Source organism: Dasypus novemcinctus, chromosome 3, assembly GCF_030445035.2.
Source record: "Dasypus novemcinctus isolate mDasNov1 chromosome 3, mDasNov1.1.hap2, whole genome shotgun sequence".
Lineage (NCBI taxonomy): Eukaryota > Metazoa > Chordata > Mammalia > Cingulata > Dasypodidae > Dasypus > Dasypus novemcinctus.
This window is the reverse complement of record NC_080675.1, coordinates 95,360,970-95,383,198: the sequence shown is the minus strand read 5'-3', so window position 1 is coordinate 95,383,198 and position 22,229 is coordinate 95,360,970. Positions and strand designations below refer to the sequence as shown.

Sequence of the window (22,229 nt, the reverse complement as noted above, 5' to 3'; positions counted from 1 at the left end):
AAAAAAAGGGGGCGGGGGAATGTCACTATATACCTCTCCTTTGAAGACCTCACTTCAAGACTGCCCCTTAAAAGGCAGGAGCTGCTTGCCTTTGCACAGCTGCTGCAATGGACAGGGAAATTCCCTGCGACACAAGAGACAGGTAAATAAATAAATTGTATTCGTTCCGAGGTAGGGGGAGGGGTCTTCTGCCAGAGAAGTTTACATAATGCAACAGAAAACCAGAAAGCTCTGCAGAACTGTCAACAGAGAGGCAAGGCTTGAGTTCCTTTCTTTCCACCACCTCCAAAAGCATGCTCTTCTCTCCCAAAACACCGATAGAAACTATACCTAAAAATGTGTAATAATCCGCACACGCTCACCCCATGCTTTCCTACCCACCTTTATTATGAAAAAGCAGAAAGCACCAAAAAAAGAAAAACAAACAAAACAAAAACCCTAACCTCCCACTTCTGAGTCCAAAGTATGGAGTAGCCAAACGGAACCGGGGAGTTTTGCCTTCCTATGAAGGAGGAAGGAGAACAAGGAGCTGCTTCAAATCTACACCACGCCCAGTAACGCAATGACAAGCCCTAAAAACTCAACACCGGCCCGGGCAGCCCCTCGTGGCTTGGCCCAACTCGGGGCCCACGGCCCCGCAGCCGCCCTCTCCCCCGACCTCTCACAAAGAAGAATGGTTCAGTCCAGAGCATCACCCAGCACCTGATCCCTCATTACTGGGGGCGGGCGGGGGCCAGGGAAGGGAGGAGGATAATGAGTTATTGAAATTAATTCTAAGAACCTTAGCTTTTGCAAGGACTCTTGGACCAACAACGAGGAGCGAGCGCGAAAAGGAACCTACCTGAGCAAGTCCTGGTTCTTCCTGTAGAGCCAGCGCTTCAACTCACCCTTTCGGAGAACAAGGCGCCTTCCGGCGGAGCATGGCCAGCCCTTGCCTCACCCTAGCTTGCTGGTAATCTATTCTCCCCCTCAGTTCAGCCCACTTACGCTCCTGCCCACCAATCGCAGAGTCGAAGCCCTGCCTCTTCCAGCAGGGTAGTGTGAGCACCGTCCAGGAAGTCTCTTGAGGGTGGGAGGGCCTAAAAGGCGGAGAAGGGTATGTAGGCAACCACAGATATGCCTGATTGAAAATAAAATCTGGCGGCACTCGACTGTAAAGCCTCAGTTCACAGGCGTTCGGGCCTTTCGGCTCCTTTCCTTTGACCCCTGCAGTTGGGGGGCGCTCTAAATTAAAACAGTTACCTCTTTTGGGGAAGCCATCTTGGATCGGGTTGATGCCTTAGGAGCGGGGAAGGAGTGCTTTTAAACAATTTGAAGCCCTTTTCGCGTTCTATCCCACTACTTAGGTCTGTCCACAAAATACTCCATATATACTCAGGATATTCCTTAATCATGATGGGAGGAAACTCGGTAATGCCGAATGTGGTTAGAGGCAAACACCACCTTCCTCTCACTTAACTGCAGGAGTGAGGCGATTTACCAAGTCAAAGAAGCAAAAATTATTTGAATGAGTGTTCCCAGTTCCTGGAATAATCCTTTATAGACACCTCACTCCTCAGGATATCAGCACATGAACAACATAGGTTATGTATATATTCTAGATGCTTCTGATCGCTATGTTTCTCTTTAAAATCTTCCAGTGACAGTTCTAGTGTTCTGATTTTGACAGTTTTGAGTCAGTTTGAAATAAAGAACAGGATTTATGGAAGAATTCCAATTAAAAAAAAAAAAAAGCCGGCCTCAAATTCACCAATAGCCCAGAACTACTCGTGAATACATACAGTGCAACAATAGAAGCCTTAGAGGAGAAATTACATGTAGAGGGAAGGAGGACTACTAACAATGGTTGGAGGGTAATTTTCTACTCATTGCTTTTAAATCAGAAATTATTTTCCATTGTAGGTGAAATTCTTTTGCACTCAGAACAGTTTCCCTGTATTCCCCAGTCTAGCTCTCTACTATTATAAATCGTTCTAAAAAAAGTCTTTTTTTTTTTTTTTAACTTGTGAGTGAAGGGAGTCCTTCCAGGTTATTTAAAGGAATCTCCTCAAGGAATAACAAAAGTGCATGTTCATACATCGTAGGACCTCAGACATCTTAAATAGTTATGATTCAGTATTTTATTAGAGAGGTGATAAGACTTGACCAAATATAATTTTATATGTTGAACAAAATCTGTTGGCTAAATTCTCCCATGGCCACTTCTGTCATTATACTAAATTTGAGTTTTGCATTGAATTTAGAGTTTATCAATGTGTTTGCCCATAAATGCATACACAGGTAGGATCTTAATTACTAATAGTATCTAGAATAAAAGTCTATTATCCTTTTGGTATTATGTAGTACAAAACAGACCTGCCATCAAAGGAATGAATTGTATGCATTATAGAAAGGGGATATAGGGTGCACCTAGTCCAATAATTCCTGCTACCTGTACTGTTTTCCTATAAATAGTATGATTTCCAATGGTCCTGGCCTTCAACAATCAATCAACACCCAGATTATATCATAACCACCATTCTTCACATAGGAATGGGAGATCTCTACTGTAATTCTTCATGACCATTTCACCCAGAACATCAATGATGATCAATACAGATCATGAATTAGACCTGTATACTTCTGATTCTCATACTTTCCTTATGATTTGTGAAATACTCAAGTATAGAACGTTATGACTTGGTTTGAACAATAACAGTGGGAATGGGAGTTAGGATTAAGAAATTATGCCCTGAAATTATCAAAATGGCATCCTTTAATGACTCTGAAACCAGCAATTCTAGGTGGAATTTTGTCTTTGACCAATGCTCTGATGCCTCCTAATTAAGACTTTTGTGGATGATAAAAAAAAAATTCTTCTATAGAACCTATAAAGTATATAATTACTTTAGTTTTATCCCTGGGGTAGACTAACTCCAAATTCAACAGACTCAAATCCTTTTAGTAAGGAATGAGGTAAGATTTAAAAACAAAACAAAATCCTAAAGCAATACCCCAAATTTCTTCCAACTTCCTGTAGTGCTATTATTACTGGGGGCAGAATCCAATATAAAATAAATCCCAAGAAGGAGGCCACTTCCAACACTTTTTTTTTTTTAATTGCTCAACACGGAGTGGTTGTTACTGAGAAATTGCTATTTTGGTATGGAAAATCATCAACAATTTGGAGTCCCTTACTGGCTTTCCCAGGGGTCCTGTTTTTCCATCTCTGCCCTCTTTGCCTTCTTCTCCTGGGGATCCACATGGTCCAGATGAGCCTTGGGAGCCTGGAGGACCTTCTTTCACCAGTAACCCTTGGATTCCTGGTGGACTGGCTGGTCCTGCAACTCCATCTGGTCCTGGTGGCCCAGGGTTCCCTGGGGGCCCTATGAGACCTGGAACTCTGGAATGACCCTGGTCACCTTTTTGTCCAACCTCACCATCTGCACCATGCTCTCCTTTACTTCCCTGTGGTCTGGCAATTCCTGGGGGCCCTGTGAGGCCTCTGGGCCAATCGTCACCCTCAAGATGACCACAGCCCTAGCCCCTTCCAAAAATCTTTGGTAGAATTCCTAGGAGGAGAATATCTTCTTTGGTTGGGATACAATCAGAAACAACACATGAAATAACAGCAGGTTGAATATGTGCGCATGTTTAATAATGAAACAATTAACAACAAAAAAGTTAGAAAAATTCATGAGACCTCAATTAGATTATAGCAAACCAAGGCAATAAGATATAGCAATTGACCCAAAGAGGCAAAGGCAAATTTGGATAAGATAATGTTATATGCTCTTGAAAAGGAAAATGACAGAAGTATCCACTTATTTGACTGCTTGGAAGGAGGCAGCCTCACTGTATGCTATGTGGAAAGGAGGCAAAAGCCAGGGAAGGGTAGAAGAGGAGAGAGAGAAGAACAATGTGGAATGCAGGATAAGCAGATGGAAGAAACTGAGATAGAGTTACCAAAGATATGACTCTAAAGGCCTCTGGTTCCCTCTGAAGTCTAAAATGAACCTGCTATAAGTCTTTAAGTCAGTCAAATTCAGTAATTACATAATGAGCAATAGCCACTGTGAAGGAAGGTGGTGGTAGTGGTGCGGGAGCTGGGTTTACATAAATAAAGGGACGACATGGGTCCTGCTCTCAAGGAGCTAACAACCTAAATGGGGAGACAGACCCCCCACACAAAATAACTACAGAACAGATTTCTAAAGTAATATAAATACAAATAAATATAAACAACATATGAAAGCTAAGGGGTACAATGCCAATAATTGTTTAAAAGTCCCTAGTCAGTCGCAGATGGCCTCCTGAAGGAAAAAGGTTGGACTTCGAGTATGATATTAGTGGTGAGTAGGTCATATGCAAAGGCATGGAAGTGGGAATAAATATGTCATGTCCAGTAAGCAGGTTAGCTTGTTTGGAGTATAAAGTTTAAATAGGTTTAGTAAGAATTAAGTGTGATAAAATGGTAGAGGTCAGGGAGCAGGTGTATCTCAGTGGTTTGAGCGGCTGCTTCCCATGTACAAGGTCCTGGGTTCAATCTCTGGTACCTCCTAAAAAAAAAAAAAAGGTAGAGACCTATTTGATGAAAGACATTGCAATGTTAAGACCCTAAAACAAAATGAGCAGGGAAAGAAAGTTTCCTTTTGGTAATGATTATAAGTGGTCTGAGGTCCAGGACTAATTCCACTGGTCTCAAAAGTTTTATGGTTACTCAAAAAGAAAGAAACTAGCAGTAGGATGGCAGAAAAGTACTCAGCATTGTTGAGCAATTCAAATAGAAGGAACTGCCTTCTGCAAGAATACTCAGGGAGTGGCAAATGAATCCCCAAAGGCAAGGAAGTTAGACTCAATGAAATTCCTAGGTAGAGGATTTGTCACCCAAAGCCAGCTGGATCCCAGCAGTCTCAAAAGTTCAAGTAGAATGTCCTTGATTCTTGTTACTAATTCTCGGTGGGGCGCAGACTGTGTATGCTTCTATATATATATATATATATATATTATTTTTTTTTTTTTAACTATGGTAACAATCAACTTTGATCCTAACATTTTAGAAATTAAAATAGGAGGATGAGAAGAGCCCTAATCTATAGGGAATGCTCACATCCCTGAAGAAGGACAGGTTAGTAAGGGCCCAAATTCTTCCCTGGTCTTTAAGTGGAAAGGTAAATCATCAAACCTTGGAAAGAGGTTGCTGTCAGCCAAAGCAAACAAGACCTCTCCCTTTAAGCCTGTTGTTCTGAACCTGTTCCTGGAAGGAAAAAAAGAGTTCAGGTCAGACTTTTAGCAACAGCTGGAGTTGGACCCTACGTGGTGAGAGTGCCGCTGGGAGGCACAGGGTCTCAATGATGTTGAAACAGGCTGCTGGGGCCCAATCTTGATGCCATTTGCCTGTAAGAGAAAAGAGGTGATAGTTTCCACCTCAGTACTAAAGTGAATAGGAGAAATGAGGGGGATAAAAGGAGAAATAATTAATTACATTTTTGAAAAAAAGATAGACTTTGACGGATAACCATGAGCCCTAGCTAGATTGTTATGGAATAACATTTTGTGATAGTAAGGATAAGTTGACCAACTATGATATAAGTATTATGGTTGACCACAAGTGGTTTTTGTGCCCATCTTTAAGGGGCACTGTTATACTTAAGTTTCATAGCTATATGCAGAATTAGGATGTGATTAGGGCAGAGTAGGAGGAGGCCAAAAGTAGAAGCAGCAGAGTAGAATGTGGTTCTTTTTGTTTTGCCCCAGAATTTGCTTTATAGAAATAGTCCACTGATCAATTAAGCATTATATCTCCCCCATACTCTGCAGTATTAAGACACTGAGTCAAGAAGAAAATCTCCCTTATTGTATAAGCCTTTGATATCACCAACTAACAATCTCTTTAAGTATTCTGGGTGTCAGATATGAGAAACCTATGTAAATACCTCTAAAAACAAAGTTTGAATTCCCATAGCTTCAAATACCAATCTGTTAGATGGGGAATGCTTACATCCCAGGGAGCTTCCAGTCCTATTCAGGACAAAGCAAAGTTAAATGTGAGCCCCCCGACCCTTTCTCACCTCATTGTGGACATCAAATAAACCCTGCTGGATCTTCCTATATAATTCTTTGGCTGTGTTAATGAAGGCCTGAAGGAGACATAAATAATTTTATCAGGCTCAGGTTTATGTAGAGAAATGAGGGAAAGAGAATACAAATATTACTTTTATTTGTATTTCTAAGGTGAATTAGGAACCATTAGCAGAAGGGAATAAAAATACAGAAAGTCCTCTAAATGCCCCTATAAAACCACTGAGCATTAAAAAAAAGAGAAACTACATGGTATTTTGGTGATGATCTGACCAGAATACCATGCTTTCTTTTCCATAACTGATGAAGATACAGTCACCACCAGACCTAGTGGAGATTACAGTAGAACCCATTTTTAGATTCTCCACCAAAACTGATTTACAACTAACAGTAGTGTCTAATCCACACTTAACTGATTAATATTATCAGAAGCAGAAGTAAAACTTTAGGAATCAGGGTAAAAGAAAATGGAACAATTATTCCCTTAAAAGGAGATATTTGGTCACTGTAACCACACAACAATCTTTCCTTACCCATGTCTAATAGGAGAAGAGAATTCTGAATAAAAGGATAAAGATAATGTTGTAATCTCTGAAGAGCTTTTTCCCACTTCTTTCCAAATAGTACCTCTTCAACATTGGAGGCTGTTTTGGCTGAAGTCTCCATGAATATAAATCCATGCTCCTGAGCAAAGGCCTCTCCTTCTTCTCTCTTTATATCCCTGCGGGACTCTAGGTCACTGTAAGAGATTAATTGGGAAGAAAACTAAAAAAAAAGATCCAAATGAACAAAGGAACTCTTGTTTTAAAAGAATCACATAGCAATTTTAGTCACCAGTTATCAGGAAAGAATGTGTATCCTATATAATATAGGCACATATGGATATTCTCTTAAATAGGGTTAATGATTTATGTAGCCTTTTGGAAAATATTCTTCAGATTCAGGGTACCTGCTGCCTGGCTAAAGATAATCCCTTACTGCTATTACAGAGAAAAAGGCTTGTAAAGGGTTAGGCAAGCCCCACTGGTACTCAAGGCTTATGCCCTATGCTTCTTTCTCAAAAGAGATCCAGGGAAAGTAAAGTAGAGAAGATGAAAGGGAAACTCCAATTGTTAGAAAGTAGAAAAGTCATAGGATATCCTGTACCTTAGTGATCAGCATCTTCCTCTTTTACTGGAATCAATTCTAAAGAAGAGGAGTGCTAGAAATGAGGAGAACACAGTTTGCCCTAACTCTCATTAGTCTCATTATTAATGTGTATAAAAGTGGTTTGGGGGAAGCAGATGTGGTTCAAGTGAAAGAGCTTCTACCTACCATATGGGAGGACCTGGGTTCAATCCCTGGGGCCTCCTGGTGAAAAAGATGATGAGAGCGTGTCCACATGGCAAGCCAGTGCCTGCGCAAGTGCCTGCGTGGTGAACCAGTGTCTGTGTGGTGAGCGAGTCCCTGCGTGGTGAGCCAGTGCCCACACAAGTGAGTCATGCAGCAAGATGATGATGCATCAAAAGAGAGACAAGGGGAAAGTCTAGGTGAAGCACAGCAGAAAAGAGGAACGGAGAGAGGAAATCTCTCTCCCCACCAGAGGTCTTCAGGATTGAATCCTGGTGAATCCTAGAGGAGAGAAAATGAGAAAAGAAGATAACACAGACAGCAAAAACAGCAGGGTGGGAGGAGGGGAAAGGGGGAAAATAAATAAATCTTAAAAGAAAAAACGAGAAGGAGATAAAGAAAAAAAAAGTGGTTTGGCACTAGATAAATGAAGGATTCAGAGAAAGTGATGTAAGTAAAAATAGAAGATAAAGGGGAAGAGAAGATAGAGCCAAGGACTAAGAAAGGGAAGAAAGTGGCATGAAAAGATGTTATGATATCCAGGCTAAAAGGCTGCAGAATAAGGCAGGATTGGACTGTTTGATTTTCATTTTTTTAATTGGGGATTTTCATTTGTAATTTTTCCAGTTTTCCAACCATGAAAAATATCAGGGAATAAGTCCGTTAAAGAACAACAAATCCACAAAATTTATATTTGTTATATATCAGCTGTGTAAAGACCATGAGGGAACTATATCATCTAAATGCCAACATTCCCAAATTTGTGTCCCTAGCCTAGACCCTTCTCTAAGTTCCAGATTTGTTTGTCCATTTGTCTATGCTTTATTTCTACATAGATGTGTGTATTAGTCAGCCAAAGGAGTGCTGATGCAAAATACCAGAAATTGGTTGGTTTTTATAAAGGGTATTTATTTGGGGTAGGAGCTTACAGATACCAGGCTATAAGCATAAGTTACTTTCATCACCAAAGTCTATTTTCACATGTTAGAAGAAGATGGCTGCCGACATTTGCAAGGGTTCAGGCTTCCTGGATTTCTTCCTTCTTGGGGCTTGCTTCTCTTTCCTCTGTGAATTTACTTCCTTGGGCTCCAGCTTAAGGTTTCAGCATCCAACTCCGACATCAAAATTCCAACATCAAAAACCCTCGCATCAAAAGCTCCAACTCTGTCCTTTGCCATGCCTTTTACGCCCTAATGATGTGGCCCAATTAAAGCCCTAATCATAACTGAGTCATGCCCAGTAATAGACCAGATTACGAATATAATCCAATATCTATTTTTGGAATTCATAACTATGTCAAACTGCAACAATGTGTAAAAGGAATCTCAAACTTCCAACACATAAAAATAGAACTTGATCTTTTCCCCCAAACCTGCTTCTACCCAGTCTTCCATATCAGTAAATGTCACAAGCCAAAAACCATCCTCATTCCCAATACTCAATCCATCCCAAAGTCCTCTACTTCCAAAATGTACCTTAAAATCATTCTTTCTCTCTGCCTCCAGGATCACCTCACCATACACTCTCATCTGGACTACTAAAACTAGGGTCTCACTGCAACTCTTGCTTCCCTCCAGAGTGATCTTTTAAAATCTGATCAAGCCACTTTTCTGCTTAAAATTCTTTAATGGCCTCTTATTGTGTTTAGAATAAAATTCAAATTCCTTACAAGATCTGGCCCTATTTACTTTTCCAAACTCATCTTGCACATTCTACCTTCATTCAGTCCAACCATATCAGGTTTCTTTCAATACCATAAACTTGCCAAGCTTCCTTCCACTTCAAAGCTTTCCACAGTTTGTTCCCCATCTGATGCCCTTTTATTTTTGCCCAGCAAACTCTTGCCCATCCTTCAGAGCCCAGCTTAATTATAACTCCTAATCAAAAGTAGTATCTTGTTACTCTCTTCCATAACACCTTTTCCCCATTCAAATTGTACATTTTTCATAATTTGTAATTAGATACAAATACTTAATATTTAATATACATGCTCCAACTAGATTGTAAGCTCTATGACAGCCAGAGTATATTAGTCAGCCAAAGGGGTGCTGATGCAAAATACCAGAAATTGGTTGATTTTTATAAAGGATATGTATTTGGGGTAGGAGCTTAGAGATACCAGGCTGTAAAGCAAAAATTATTTCCCTCACCAAAGTCTATTTGGACAAAATGACTGCCGAAGTCTGTGAGGTTTCAGGCTTCCTGGGTTTCTATGTTCCTGGGGCTTGCTTCTCTCTGTGTTTGCTTCTCTCTGAGTTCCTTTCTTCCTGGGGCTGACTTCTCTTTCCTCTGTGTGCTGTCTTCCTAGAGCTCCAGCTTAAGTCTTCAGCATCAAACTCCAAATTCAAGTGAGTTTATATGGCTATGAGTCTCCAAAAAAGAGTTGGGAGGTCATCAGAGGGGTGATGCTTATGCACACCTCAGCAGGGTACCAAGACAGCCAAGGTAGATGGAAACCTAGGTGCTGGTTCTCCTGAGGGCTGCAGAGACCCACAGGTTCCATGGTCATGGCAGATGTCTCTGGAGTTCAGGGCCATGTCAATTGGCCCTACTTTGGAGTTTGTGTTCCTGAGTGTGATGGAATTGGACTCAGATATGACCTTTCTACACATGCCTTTTCTGTTACTTTTATTGGACCTGTGGTTGGCGTTTGGGTTGGTGTATGCTCAGGAACCCTGAATCTCTGGACTGTCCATGTGACGGCCAGGCCCTGGGCCTCAGCAGACTTGCGGCTCCTACCCTCTGATTTGTTGGACTTACCCTGGCCAGCTGATGGGAGGTGAAGAGGGTCAACCACCACACCAGGGAGCCAAGAGTGCCTACAGCTGCAAGCAGGGAATTGCATCCATCATCCATGTGGAATCTAAGCCCCCTCTTAATGTAGAGGGGACTGGACATAACCATCCCAGGGTCCACAGGATGGAGGAATAGAGTATGGATTAGAGTGGACTTACAGATGTTCTGCTGGGGAACTGTTGTGATTAGTAAGGGAAGAAATTGTAGTAGTGATGTGGAGAGGGTAGCCACGGTGGCTGCTGATGGTAGAGAGATGGAAGAAGAGATAATGTGTGGGGGCATCTTTAGGATTTGGAGTTGTCCTTGGTGGTGCTGCAGGGATGGATGCTGGACATTGTGTGTCCTGTCATGGCCCACTGGGTGGACTGGGGGAGAGTGTGGACTACAATGTGGACCACTGTCCATGTGATGCAGCTGTGCTCCAGAATGCATTCGCCAGGTGCAGTGGATATGCCACAATGATGGAAGAGTTTGTTGATGTGGGAGGGGTTGGGTGGGGAGTATTTGGGGACCTCATATGTTTTGAATGTAACATTTAAAAGAAAAGAAAGAAGAAAAACAAAAAACCAAAAAACTCCAAATTCAAAACTCCAACATTAAAGCCCCTAGCTCTGTTCTTCCCCATGCCTTTTATCTGTGAGTCCCCACCCACCAAGGGGCAGGGACTCAACACCCTAATCATAATTAAATCATGACCCAGGTATAGATCAGATTACAAGCATAATCCAATATTTCTTTTTGGAATTCATCAATTATATCAAACTGCTACAGTCACCCTCTGAACTCCAAAAAGTCATTACAATATTCAAAAAAGCCTTAAATCAGTTACAATGCAAGTACTAAATCATATCATAATCAAATTAAAGAAATACAGTTTGTCTTGGGGCAAAGTCCTGTCCCTATAGACCTCTGAAACTTACAAAACCATTTATCTGTTTCTAATACACAAATGGACAGACAAAGGATAAACATTTTCATTACAATAAGGAGAAATTGGGAGGGAAATGAGTCACAGTTTCTCTGCAGTTCAGCAGACCTGCAGGGAATCCTCTATTCAATTTCAAAGTCTGAGAGTCACTCTTAAGATGACTTCTCCTTGGGGCCTTATGGGAACCCACCCTTTCCACAGGCCTGCCCAATGGCCATTTTCTTGGTTCCATCCTCAGTTAAGCATCTGGATGTCAACCCAGCTCCAGACCTCTACTTTCAAGAATGTTGGGGTGACTGCCACACCTCACCCAATCTTTGGGTTAGTCTTAACCCCCCTAGTACAGTGATGTGAAGACAACATTCCCCCTAACCTTTGGCATATAGGCTTAACCCTCTCAGATCAACGAGTTGACCATCTGGCCTTCCCTAACCTTTGGAGGACAGGTCCACCCCACTCAGACCTGTGGGGTGCTGGCCTTAACTGCCCTAATCCTTGGGGAATGTGCTCCACCCTCTCTGTACCATGGGGCAGCAAAACTCTCCCAGAACATCGGACAGGAACATCCACCCTCTTCAACTGCTGGGGCAAACTCACGCCCTCAGTACATATGGGTGGGGTTTCTCTCTTGGCTCAAGGTGATGTCCGAATTCTAGATCTCAGTTTCCATGGTTTTCCTCTTAAAGCTGTTTCTCCTTCAATCTCTCCTTTCCATGTCCCTTTTATTCCAGGCTGATAGTGGTTTTCTTCATACAGTTCTCTCAAAATGTCTATTGGTTTAGCATGCAGGAAGCATGAGTCCAAGCCATCAGACAGTAAGACTTTCCACAAGTTTTTCCGACATAACTGCATCTTCAATCCTGATTTACAAGTTCCAAGTTTAGTTAAGTCCTCCAATGGGGCACTTTCATTTGGGAGCTTGATCTCCAGAAACTTGGACTTTCCAGAATCAGTTTCTGTTTTCTTTGTGCTTGACAGTTCCATCCGCAGCATATCTCTCTCATCTAGCATTTTGCTATAAGCTGCAAGCAGAAGCCAAGGCACATTCTCTGGGTTTACTTTGGAAATTTCTTCAGCTAAATGCCCAGGCTCACCAGTTTCAAATTCTGCCTTCCAAGAAAACACCAGGAGTTAAATTTGCTAAATTCTCTGCAACTTTAAAACAGAGATCGCCTTTCCTCCAGATTCCAACAGTAGTTTCATCATTTACTTCTAAGGCATCATAAAAAGTCTCTTTAGCATCCATATTGTTATCAACAGTGTCTTGAAAGCGATCTAGGCCTTTTCCAACAAGCATTTCACAATTCCTCCAAACAATACCCCTTACCCATTTATGAAACCTGTCCAGCATTTCGGTAATTGCAAAAGCACTTTCCCATACCTCAGTACCAAATTCTGTAGTAGTCAGCCAAAGGCGTGCTGATGCAAAATACCAGAAATTGGTTGGTTTTTATAAAGGGTATTTATTTGGGGTAGGAGCTTACAGATACCAGGCCGTAAAACATACATTACTTCCCTTACCAAAGTCTATTTGGAGCAAAATGGCTGCCTACATCTGTGAGGGTTCAGGCTTCCTGGGTTCCTATGTTTTTGGGGTTTGCTTCACTGTGTTCAAAGTTCCTTTCTTCCTGGAGTTGGCTTCTCTTTCCTCTGTGTGCTGTCTTCCCAGGGCTCCAGCTTAAGTCTTCAGCATCAAACTCCAAATTCAAAACTCCAACATTAAAAGCCCCCAACTCTGTTCTTCGCCATGCCTTTTATCTGTGAGTTCCTACCCACCAAGGGGTCGGGACTCATTGTCCTAATCATACCTCAGTCACTGCCCAGGTACAGATCAGATTACAAGCATAACCCAATATATATTTTTGGAATTCATTAATTATATCAAACTACTACACAGGGCATGACCTTTTTTTTCCCTTCACCTTGCACACTCAGAGCCTGGCACATAATAGGTTTTCTTTTCTTTTTGATCCCCCCACCCCACGGTTGTTGTTTGTGCTGTCTGCTCTCTGTGTCCATTCACTATGTATTCTTCCATATCTGCTTATCTATTTTTTTCTTCTCATCTTTTCTTTTTAGGAAGCACTGGGAACTGATCCTGGGACCTCGGGTGTGGGAGAAAGGCACTCAATTGCTTGAGCCACCTCATCTCCCTGGTCTGCTGCGTCTCTCACTGTCTCTCCTCTGCATCTCCCTTTGTTACGTCATCTTGCTATGCTAGCTCTCTGTGGTATGGGATGCCAGTTCTCTGTGGCATGGGCCAACTTGCCTTCATCACAGCTGGCTCCAGGAATTGAACCCAGGGCCTCACATTTGGTAGGTGGGAGCCCAATTGTTTGAGCCACATCCATTTCCCTTGAGCCACATCCATTTCCCAGTAAGTTTTCAATAAAAGGTTGAACCAATAAATGAGTAAAATCAGTCTGTGGCTACAGTTCTTAAACAGTGTCACCATGAGCACCACAGTAAACTAATAAGGGGGCCAAAGGATACTTTATACTTTGAAGGGAAACAAGAAGACTCAACATCAGAACACAACATCAATTACAAGCGTAAGTTAATACAGTTTCAAAATCAGATCATTATACATTCCTTTCAGTATCACATATCTTTGCAAAGCTGAGTTTTTAGCAGTTGGTGTGATAAAAAAGTCAAGTACTGTGCAAAAATTAATGTGGAATAGGAAATGAGTGTGATCTTGTCCAATCTTGATTCCAAGGTTTGAGAAGCTGTATAGTACCCAACAGGCACACACAGCTCATTAGTAAGTAATTGTAATCATTTAAAAATGAAATAAGGGAAATGGACTTGGCCCAGTGGTTAGGGCGTCCGTCTACCACATGGGAGGTCCGCGGTTCAAACCCCGGGCCTCCTTGACCCGTGTGGAGCTGGCACATGCGCAGTGCTGATGCGCGCAAGGAGTGCCGTGCCATGGAGGGGTGTCCCCCACGCAGGGGAGCCCCATGCGCAAAGAGTGCGTCCCGTAAGGAGAGCCGCCCAGCGTGGAAGAAAGTGCAGCCTGCCCAAGAATGGTGCCGCACACACTTCCTGTGCCGCTGACAACAACAGAAGCGGACAATGAAACAAGACGCAGCAAAATAAATCTTTAAAAAAAAAAAAAAAAGAAATAAAAGTATTTTTTCCTTTAATTTTTTTTTCATTTTTCTAATAATTATCAAGTTGTTAGGACAAAAGTACTTTATGCTGATTAGATCTAACTATTTAACAACAAAATTGTTGTTGAATGCCATAAAAAAGTTACTGAGAGATTAAGGACAATATGAATTTAGAATGTTTGGGGATCAAGGGATTCAATGTCCACAAAGTACCTAGAATGACTTCTGGTAACTCTTGCTCATATAAATAAAATTTTACCTCTTATTTCCAATCAACATGATAACCATGTTGGAGCTGGAGTGTTGCCGGGCATCCTCTAACCATGAGGTGAGGTGGTTGAAAGTTTCACGCCTATAGCAGAAAAGTTTAGAAACTGGGTCAGGGGTCCATTTCAAAAGACCAAAGCAATGCCATATGTACGGGAAAAGCTATGTGGGTATATAAAAATACTAGAGAGGTCGTTCCTAGTTAGCATTCTCAACAGAATCAGTAGACAGAAAGAGATTTAGAGAACATAGAGAAGGGTCTCCCTTCCACCCACCAGATTTGACTCACCTTGTAATGTCATACATCAGCAGTGCTCCAGCTGCTCCCCTGTAGTAGGAACGGGTGATAGAATGGAAGGATTCTTGCCCAGCCTTTCCCACCAACATGGCAACAAAAAATCCCAACAAAACCAGGTTATTCCCAGAGGAGTGATTTGATCATCAGAACTAACACAAAGGACATCATTAATACAAAAGACATAACTAAACCCAGAACTTCTACTAGGAAAAGAGAATTTAGGGCAAGAAAATATGGCTGCCCAAGGAGAAGCCCAGTTAGGGGATCAATGATTTTCAATGGGAGAGCTATTGATACTTTAGGCACGTCAATTCTTCTTCCCATGAGATTGTCCATCAAATTGTTTAGCATTTCTGGTTCACAGTCACTAAATGCCAGTAGCACCCCATAATTAGTGTGACAATCATAGACATTCCCATATATTTCCCAGTATCCCCTAGGACAGAAGACCTAGAAATAGAATGAGAAACTCAGGATATCTTATGCTTTTCAATGTTCAACATATCACAATAACCTTTTTTTTTTTAAGATTTATTTTTTATTTATTTCTCTCCCCTTCCCCCAACCCCCAGTTGTCTGCTCTCTCTGTCCATTCGCTGGTGTTCTTCTGTGACCACTTCTATCCTTATCAGCGGCACCGGGAATCTGTTTTCTTTTTGTTGAGTCATCTTGCTGTTTCAGCTCTCCTGGTATGTGGTGCCATTCCTGGGCAGGTTGCACTTCCTTTCACACTGGGCGGCTCACTGCGCATGGGCCAGCTCCACACGGGTCAAGGAGGCCTGGGGTTTGAACTGTGGACCTCCCATATGGTAGGCAGATGCCCTACCATTGGGCCAAGTCCACTTCTCCCACAATAACCTTTCTGTTCCTGTTCCTTTATCTGTAAAAAGGAAAATTATCTTAGAATGCCAATGCTGTGTCTAATGAGTTTCATTCCAATGGATCAATGTAGAAAATAAGTCAGATAACAAAACATTTAAACTGGGCATATTCTACTTAAACTTCATTGTTTCACGGATAATGGCAGGACTATCTAGATGTCCCTTGCTGGGACTCTGTCATGACAAGTAAAAATAAAAAACAAGGAGAGAAGTCCAGGGTCCAGGACAGTTTTCCTTCAATATCCAACTATTGACATTCTCATCTCATTTCCACAACTGCGGTCAAGATATTAAATTTTATTTATAACTAAGCAATTTATTAATGCTCCCCATACTGAGTACTTTTGCTTTCTTGATGGAATAGTTATCTTTTTTTTTTTTTTTAAGATTTATTTATTTATTTCTCTCCCCTTCCCCCTCCGCCCTGGTTGTCTGTTCTGTGTCTATTTGCTGCATCACCTTCTTTGTCTGCTTCTGTTGTTGTCAGCCGCATGGGAATCTGTGTTTCTTTTTGTTGCATCATCTTGTTGTGTCAGCTCTCCGTGTGGGCGGCACCATTCTTAGGCTGAACTTTCTTTTGCGCTGGGCGGCTCTCCTTACAGGGCGCACTCCTTGCGCGTGAGGCTTCCCTACCCAGGGGACACCCCTGCATGGCAGGGCACTCCTTGCGCACATCAGCACTGCATGTGGGCCAGCTCCACATGGGTCAAGGAGGCCCAGGGTTTGAACTGTGGACCTCCCATGTGGTAGACGGATGCCCTAACCACTGGGTCAAGTCTGCTTCCCTCTTCTTTTATTGTTGTTTTCTTTAGAGCAAGTAGAAGCATCTTTTAAGTATTATGAATCCCTGCATCTCAAATCTATCCTATTTGGCAGGTTTTTCACATTCTTGAAATAATTTATCCTCTTGTTCCTACATAAAGTTTGGGAAGGAAGACTGGAGCTCACATTTTACAGATGGAAAAAGATTTGAACATAGAAAGATTAATGACTTTTTCTTAATGTTCTATTATAGTAGTAATAATAATACTGCAGGAAGTGGAGGTAGCTCAGGCAGTTAGCGCCTCCCTCCCACATGGGAGGTGTCTGGGTTTGGTTCTCGGTGCCTCCTAGAAAGAGAACACCAACACAGAACAAATGGACACAAATGCAAACAATGAGGGGCAGGGAGAAACAAATAAATAAAATAAATCTTTAGGAAAAAAAATGCTGCAACAATAATATTAACTATTTTTTGACATATGTGATGGGCCAGAAACTATTAGAGACAATTACATATATTATATTGTTTCATTTTCTTAGCAGCCCTGAGGCAGACATTACTCTTTTTCCCTTTTACAGATAGGGTAAATGAGATCCAAAGGAGGCAAGTTCACAAAGTGGCCCAAAATCATAAAGCCTACAAATGCTGGAGCCATAATTTAAATTAAGCATCCAAGACTTCCCAGCACAAAAGTTTGTTCTTTTAGCCATTATGTCATATAATCTAAATCAGGCTTTGAAGGTAGTAAGAAAGTTCTAGGACACTACCTCCAAAATTACTTTTTTAACAACAAAGAGACTGTAGAATCTCTACAAGAACCATGCAAATGTTTTAGTGGATTGCATGCCTGTTAAAATACTTTTTCCTTCTAAGAGCTCACTTAAAATTGTGTTATTTATTCACTGACAGTTTTAAGTCACACATTATTTGAGTCCTGCTTTGCTTTTATCTTTTGCTGACTTTTATCCTCTTCTACTATCTTTGTAAGGCCCCTGTGGTCTACCAGAAACTAAATGGGAAACTTTGAGGGTCACCCACTTCGTGGCTGAATGACATCACAGCATAACTTGAGCAGTTGAAGATACCTCCAATGGGTCACTAGAAAAAAAAGATTTTAAAATAAAATCACTACTCCTTCAGCTCAGTCCAGTTTATGAATCAGTTTGTAAGCCAATAAGGTAGAGAGAGTGGGTGGTTCCACTGAGCTAGTCTGCATCAATCTGAGGTATCCTTGTCCATCTCCAGTAAAAAATCTGAAGTGGCAAAGAACTAAAATGGAGGTTTGATAAAGAGAATGAACAGCTTTCTAATTTTTCCCAAGTGGAAGCATCATATTACAGTTTCTTTGTTTTTTTTAAAGACTTATTTCTCTCCTGTCCCCCCCTCCCCCAGTTGTCTGCTCTCTGTGTCCATTTGCTGTGTGTTCTTCTATGACGGCTCCTATCCTTATCAGTAGCACCAGGAATCTGTGTTTCTTTTTGTTGTACCATCTTGTTGTGTCAGCTCTCCAGCAGGCTCAACTTTCTTTCCCACTGGGCAGCTCTCCTTACGGGGCACACTCCTTGCACATAGGGCTCCCCTAGGTGGGGGACACCCCTGCATGGCAGGGCACTCCCTGCACGCATCAGCACTGCGCATGGGCTAGCTCCACGCGGGTCAAGGAGGCCCGGGACCTCCCATGTGGTAGGCGGATGCCCTATCCATTGGGCCAAGTCCGCTTCCCATATTTAAGATATATAATTTGAGGTATGAGATCCTAGAAAGACAGCTATACTATTTCCTAAGAATCAAAATGCATTCCAAAGTAAAAAACAAGTGATTTGGGATCATTTAATCAATATTTTCTCTTCATAGGACACTTATTTGAGCAACTATATGGATAGAATTGAGAAAGGTAAAAATGAAGATGGATCTCAAAATCCTTATCAATCACCAGAATAGTGACAACAAAAAGAAACTTTGGATAACGTGATCGCTTTAAAAATACCCACCATGACCTCTTATATTTTTTACTGTAACATTTTGTTTGTGATTTATGTATCGTCAAAAAAATACAATTTACAAAAATGATGTGGTGGGGGTGGGGAGTGGGTTATATGGGAACCTCTTACGTTTTTTGTATTTTGGTTTTTTTTCCCCTATTATTGTTTTTTGTTTTTTTAAAATGTTTTTAAATGTAACATTCCTTGTGATCTATTAACTTTAATTTTTAAAAAAATTCCCACCACGGTAATCCTTAAATATTTTCATATAGAGTGGATTTGAGATTAAGAGAAGGAATGGGTTAAAAAAAATGGGAAGCCAAGGTGGTTAAGGAATGGGCAGGGGATCATGGCTGACATTGGGGGAAAAATATTGGGCTTACTCAGAAAGTAGTAGACAAGACAGACACTATACTATAGGCATGGTCTCTTAAAAATTTCAAAATAAAAAAATATAGTATTCTGAATCCTGATTTTTTAAAATGATTCAACTAAGATTAATCCCCAACAAAGATTAATCTCAAAACAAGCAATTATTAAAAGGAGAAGAAAAGTCTAGACACATCTATTTACATGGGGAATGGTAAAACAAAAAAGAAATAGCCAAAGAGAACTAGGCCAGTTGGATTACAAGTAACTATGGAGCCATGTGGTTTTTGAAGAGCCTGTCAACATAGCAGTGACTTTCAACTTTCTAACTTCATGATCCAACCACATGTCTCATATTGCCACCTAAGGAAAAAAAAGTCAAGTCAGCAGGCCAACACTTACCCTCATGGCCATGACCATACCACTAATTGGTACCCACTATTTTGTTTTCTTTCTAGCATCAAAACATCTATTTTTGGAAACAGTAAAGGCTTAAGTTAGGAAGAATCTAACTTATACTATCTTGACACCCACAGGCTTGACTCTTTGTCACCTCCTCAGGAATTGTCATGTACCTCTTTAGTGGGCCAATTTCTCTTTGTAGGAAGTATAAATATTCAAGGCTAATAAAAGGAGACTTGCAATACCTATCTGGGTACAGGAAAAGGGTTAATAGTGACAAAGAAACAATGAAAGGAGAAGAGAATAAGTAGCAGCTGTTTAAAAAATATATGAACCTAGCTAGAGTAATACCTCTTGGGCTTTAATTGAGAAGAAAGGGCTAGAGACAAAAATTGGCTAACTTGAATGGACACAGAGAGCAAACAACTGGGGGTGGGGAGAAAAAATATTTTTTAAAAATTGGCTAACTAACTAATGCTACCACTATGAGAGATGTGAAGTGATACATGTTCCTAGAATAATCCAATATGATGGAATGAAAAATCTATTCAGAAGGGCAAAAGATTATTAAAATGACTGGAAGTGGAACCAACAAATATACAGGAAAATATTATCCTGGTTAAAGTACTCAATCAGTGCATTCCAAAATGGTAACACCAGAAAAGGACTGTGCAAAAAAGATCTCCTACCCTAGAGCAGCACGTAACTATTTTAAAGAAATTATCTGGAAAGTGGACGTGGCTCAACTGAGTGTCCATCTACCATGTGGGAGGTACAGGGTTCGATCCCCAGGCCCTTCTGACCCGTGTGGTGAGCTGGCCCACACGCAGAGCTGCCACATGCAAGGACTGCCTGCCACACAGGGGTGCCTGCGCATGGGGGTGCCCCACACGCAAGGAGTGTGCCCGGCAAGGACAGCCGCCCCGTGTGAAAAAAAGCACAGCCCGCCCAGGAGTGGTGCCACACACATGGAGAGCTGACACAGCAAGATGACATAACAGAAAAAAAAAAAAAAAGAGATGCAGTTTCCTGGTGCCACCAAGGGTGCAAGTGGGCACAGAAGAACACAGAGTGAGTTGACACAGAGAGCAGACAACAGGTGGGCGGGAAGGCGAGAAAAATAAATAAAATAAATCTTAAAAAAAAAAAAGAGTGCATTCCTTTAAAAAAAAAAAAGAAATAACCTATGTGTGTTTGGGGGTGGGGAGGGAGATTAAGAAGGAGAAAAAGGGGAAACGGACTTTGGCCCAGTGGTTAGGGTGTCCGTCTACCATATGGGAGGTCCGCGGTTCAAACCCCGGGCCTCCTTGACCCGTGTGGAGCTGGCCATGCGCAGTGCTGATGCGTGCAAGGAGTGCTGTGCCACGCAAGGGTGTCCCCCGCGTAGGGGAGCCCCACGCGCAAGGAGTGCGCCCGTGAGGAAAGCCGCCCAGCGTGAAAAGAAAGTGCAGCCTGCCCAGGAATGGCGCCGCCCACACTTCCTGTGCTGCTGACGACAACAGAAGCGGACAAAGAAACAAGACGCAGCAAATAGACACCAAGAACAGACAACCAGGGGAGGGGGGGAAATTAAATAAATAAATAAATCTAAAAAAAAAAAAAGGAGAAAAAGAAAAAAAAGGAAATATCACTTGTGCATTGCTTGTAGATCTAATGGTTCAAGTCACAGTTCTGAGAAGAAACAGAATCAAATAATAAGTAAGCAAAAACAAGAAAAGATTTTGGCTGAATATTAGGAACTAGTTTAGCTTCTTTTAACTAGACAAGAGTGAGACTAGGGCATTATTATTTTTTAAGGGGAAAGAAAGGTACAAATCAAATGACATAATGTACATGAAAGCAAATTATCTGAATTAAGCAAAATTACACTAAGTCAAACTAAATTTTGGAAGTACTGTATCAAGTTTTATATTATTTTATATTATTTATTTTATTTTATATATCAAATTTTAAAACATGTCTAACCTTTGACCCAAAATTTCCATTTCTGGGCAGGTATTCCACAGAAATTCTCAAACACTTGCATAAAGATGTAGCATATAAGAAATGTTCAAAGAAGCTTTGCAATGGTAAAAAATTGGGAACAACACACATTTGCATCAATGGGAGGATGGTTAAATTATTGTACACACATTCTATGACATTATTCAGTGGTTCAAAGGAATGACTTAGCTCTACATATATTGACATGGAAAAGTTTCCAAAATAAACAAATTGTTAAATAAAAACCTATTTCACATAGCTATGTCTACTTTGCCATGATTCTGCATATGTAAAAACTAATAAAAACAAAACTATTACCATATATCTGATCATATTTATATATCCAAATGCAGAGAAAATATCTGAAAACATATACACAAAGACAGGATACCAACCAAGATTGGTAGGGAGAAGGAGTTTGTGTATTTAAAGAAGACATTTACTTTTTACTCTATAAAGCTCCACAGGTTTTATTTTTACTAGAATAAACTCATAATTACTTTAGCAATTTAAAACAAAAGCAAAAAGATAAGGCATTCAGAATTTATAACTTGCAGATTAAAATGAAAGCTTCCCTATCTTTTTCATTTCACTGGTCCCTTACTCTTATCTCCACAATTAGCCCCACCCTCATAGCCATTTCCCTTTGTATCAGGCTTTACTGAGGGGTTCTTAATGATTTTTGTTCTATGGACCCCTCTGCCAATCAGATGAAAACCACAGACCCCTCACTAAGTCCACACTATACTGTATATTATTTAATAAATATATCACACATGCACCAACACGTCCCCACAAGAATATTTTTTTAAAATTTCAATTCAAGTTCATGGACCCCTTGTTAAGAACCCCGGCTTTCCTGTTATATTTGGATCTTGGTCAGAGACAAACTTATTTTATCCACTTCTCACTGTATCCCAGATTTGAAGTTTGATTTGTTTTCCACCAGTGTTGACCATACGGGCCCCAAACTCCACACCTGCCAGTGGAGACCAAGAGAAAGAATATATTCTCATGGAGGAAAAAAGCAATGTTGAGTGAGAGGTTCCTGCTTT

General features: G+C 41.1%; 2 protein-coding genes across 24 annotated transcripts in view; both read right to left on the bottom strand.

Moving 5' to 3' along the window:
- CHD8 (chromodomain helicase DNA binding protein 8) overlaps nt 1-940 on the bottom strand; it is a 66,149-nt gene extending 65,209 nt beyond the window's left edge. For 11 of the 14 annotated variants that reach the window (XM_058293752.2, XM_058293758.2, XM_004482327.5 and 8 more), the window contains exon 1: nt 842-936. The gene's annotated coding sequence lies outside the window, so the exon portion shown is untranslated. Of the gene's footprint in view, nt 1-381; nt 401-841 lie in introns of those variants that run through there. The other 3 variants (XM_071214026.1, XM_058293754.1, XM_071214028.1) reach the window with 3 other exon arrangements.
- Nucleotides 941-3,615: 2,675 nt separating this feature from the next.
- Nucleotides 3,616-22,229, bottom strand: part of RAB2B (RAB2B, member RAS oncogene family) — a 20,406-nt gene continuing 1,792 nt past the window's right edge. For 2 of the 10 annotated variants that reach the window (XM_058293781.2, XM_023585689.3), the window contains exons 2-7: nt 14,786-14,868; nt 14,489-14,581; nt 6,688-6,799; nt 6,051-6,119; nt 5,165-5,376; nt 3,616-4,538 (exon numbers count right to left, since the gene is read on the bottom strand). In XM_058293781.2, coding sequence (XP_058149764.1) covers nt 5,269-5,376; nt 6,051-6,119; nt 6,688-6,799; nt 14,489-14,581; nt 14,786-14,802 — 399 coding nt within the window. In that variant the 5' untranslated portion in view covers nt 14,803-14,868 and the 3' untranslated portion in view covers nt 3,616-4,538; nt 5,165-5,268. Of the gene's footprint in view, nt 4,539-5,163; nt 5,377-6,049; nt 6,120-6,593; nt 6,800-14,488; nt 14,582-14,785; nt 15,675-22,229 lie in introns of those variants that run through there. The other 8 variants (XM_058293780.2, XM_071214040.1, XM_023585690.3 and 5 more) reach the window with 7 other exon arrangements.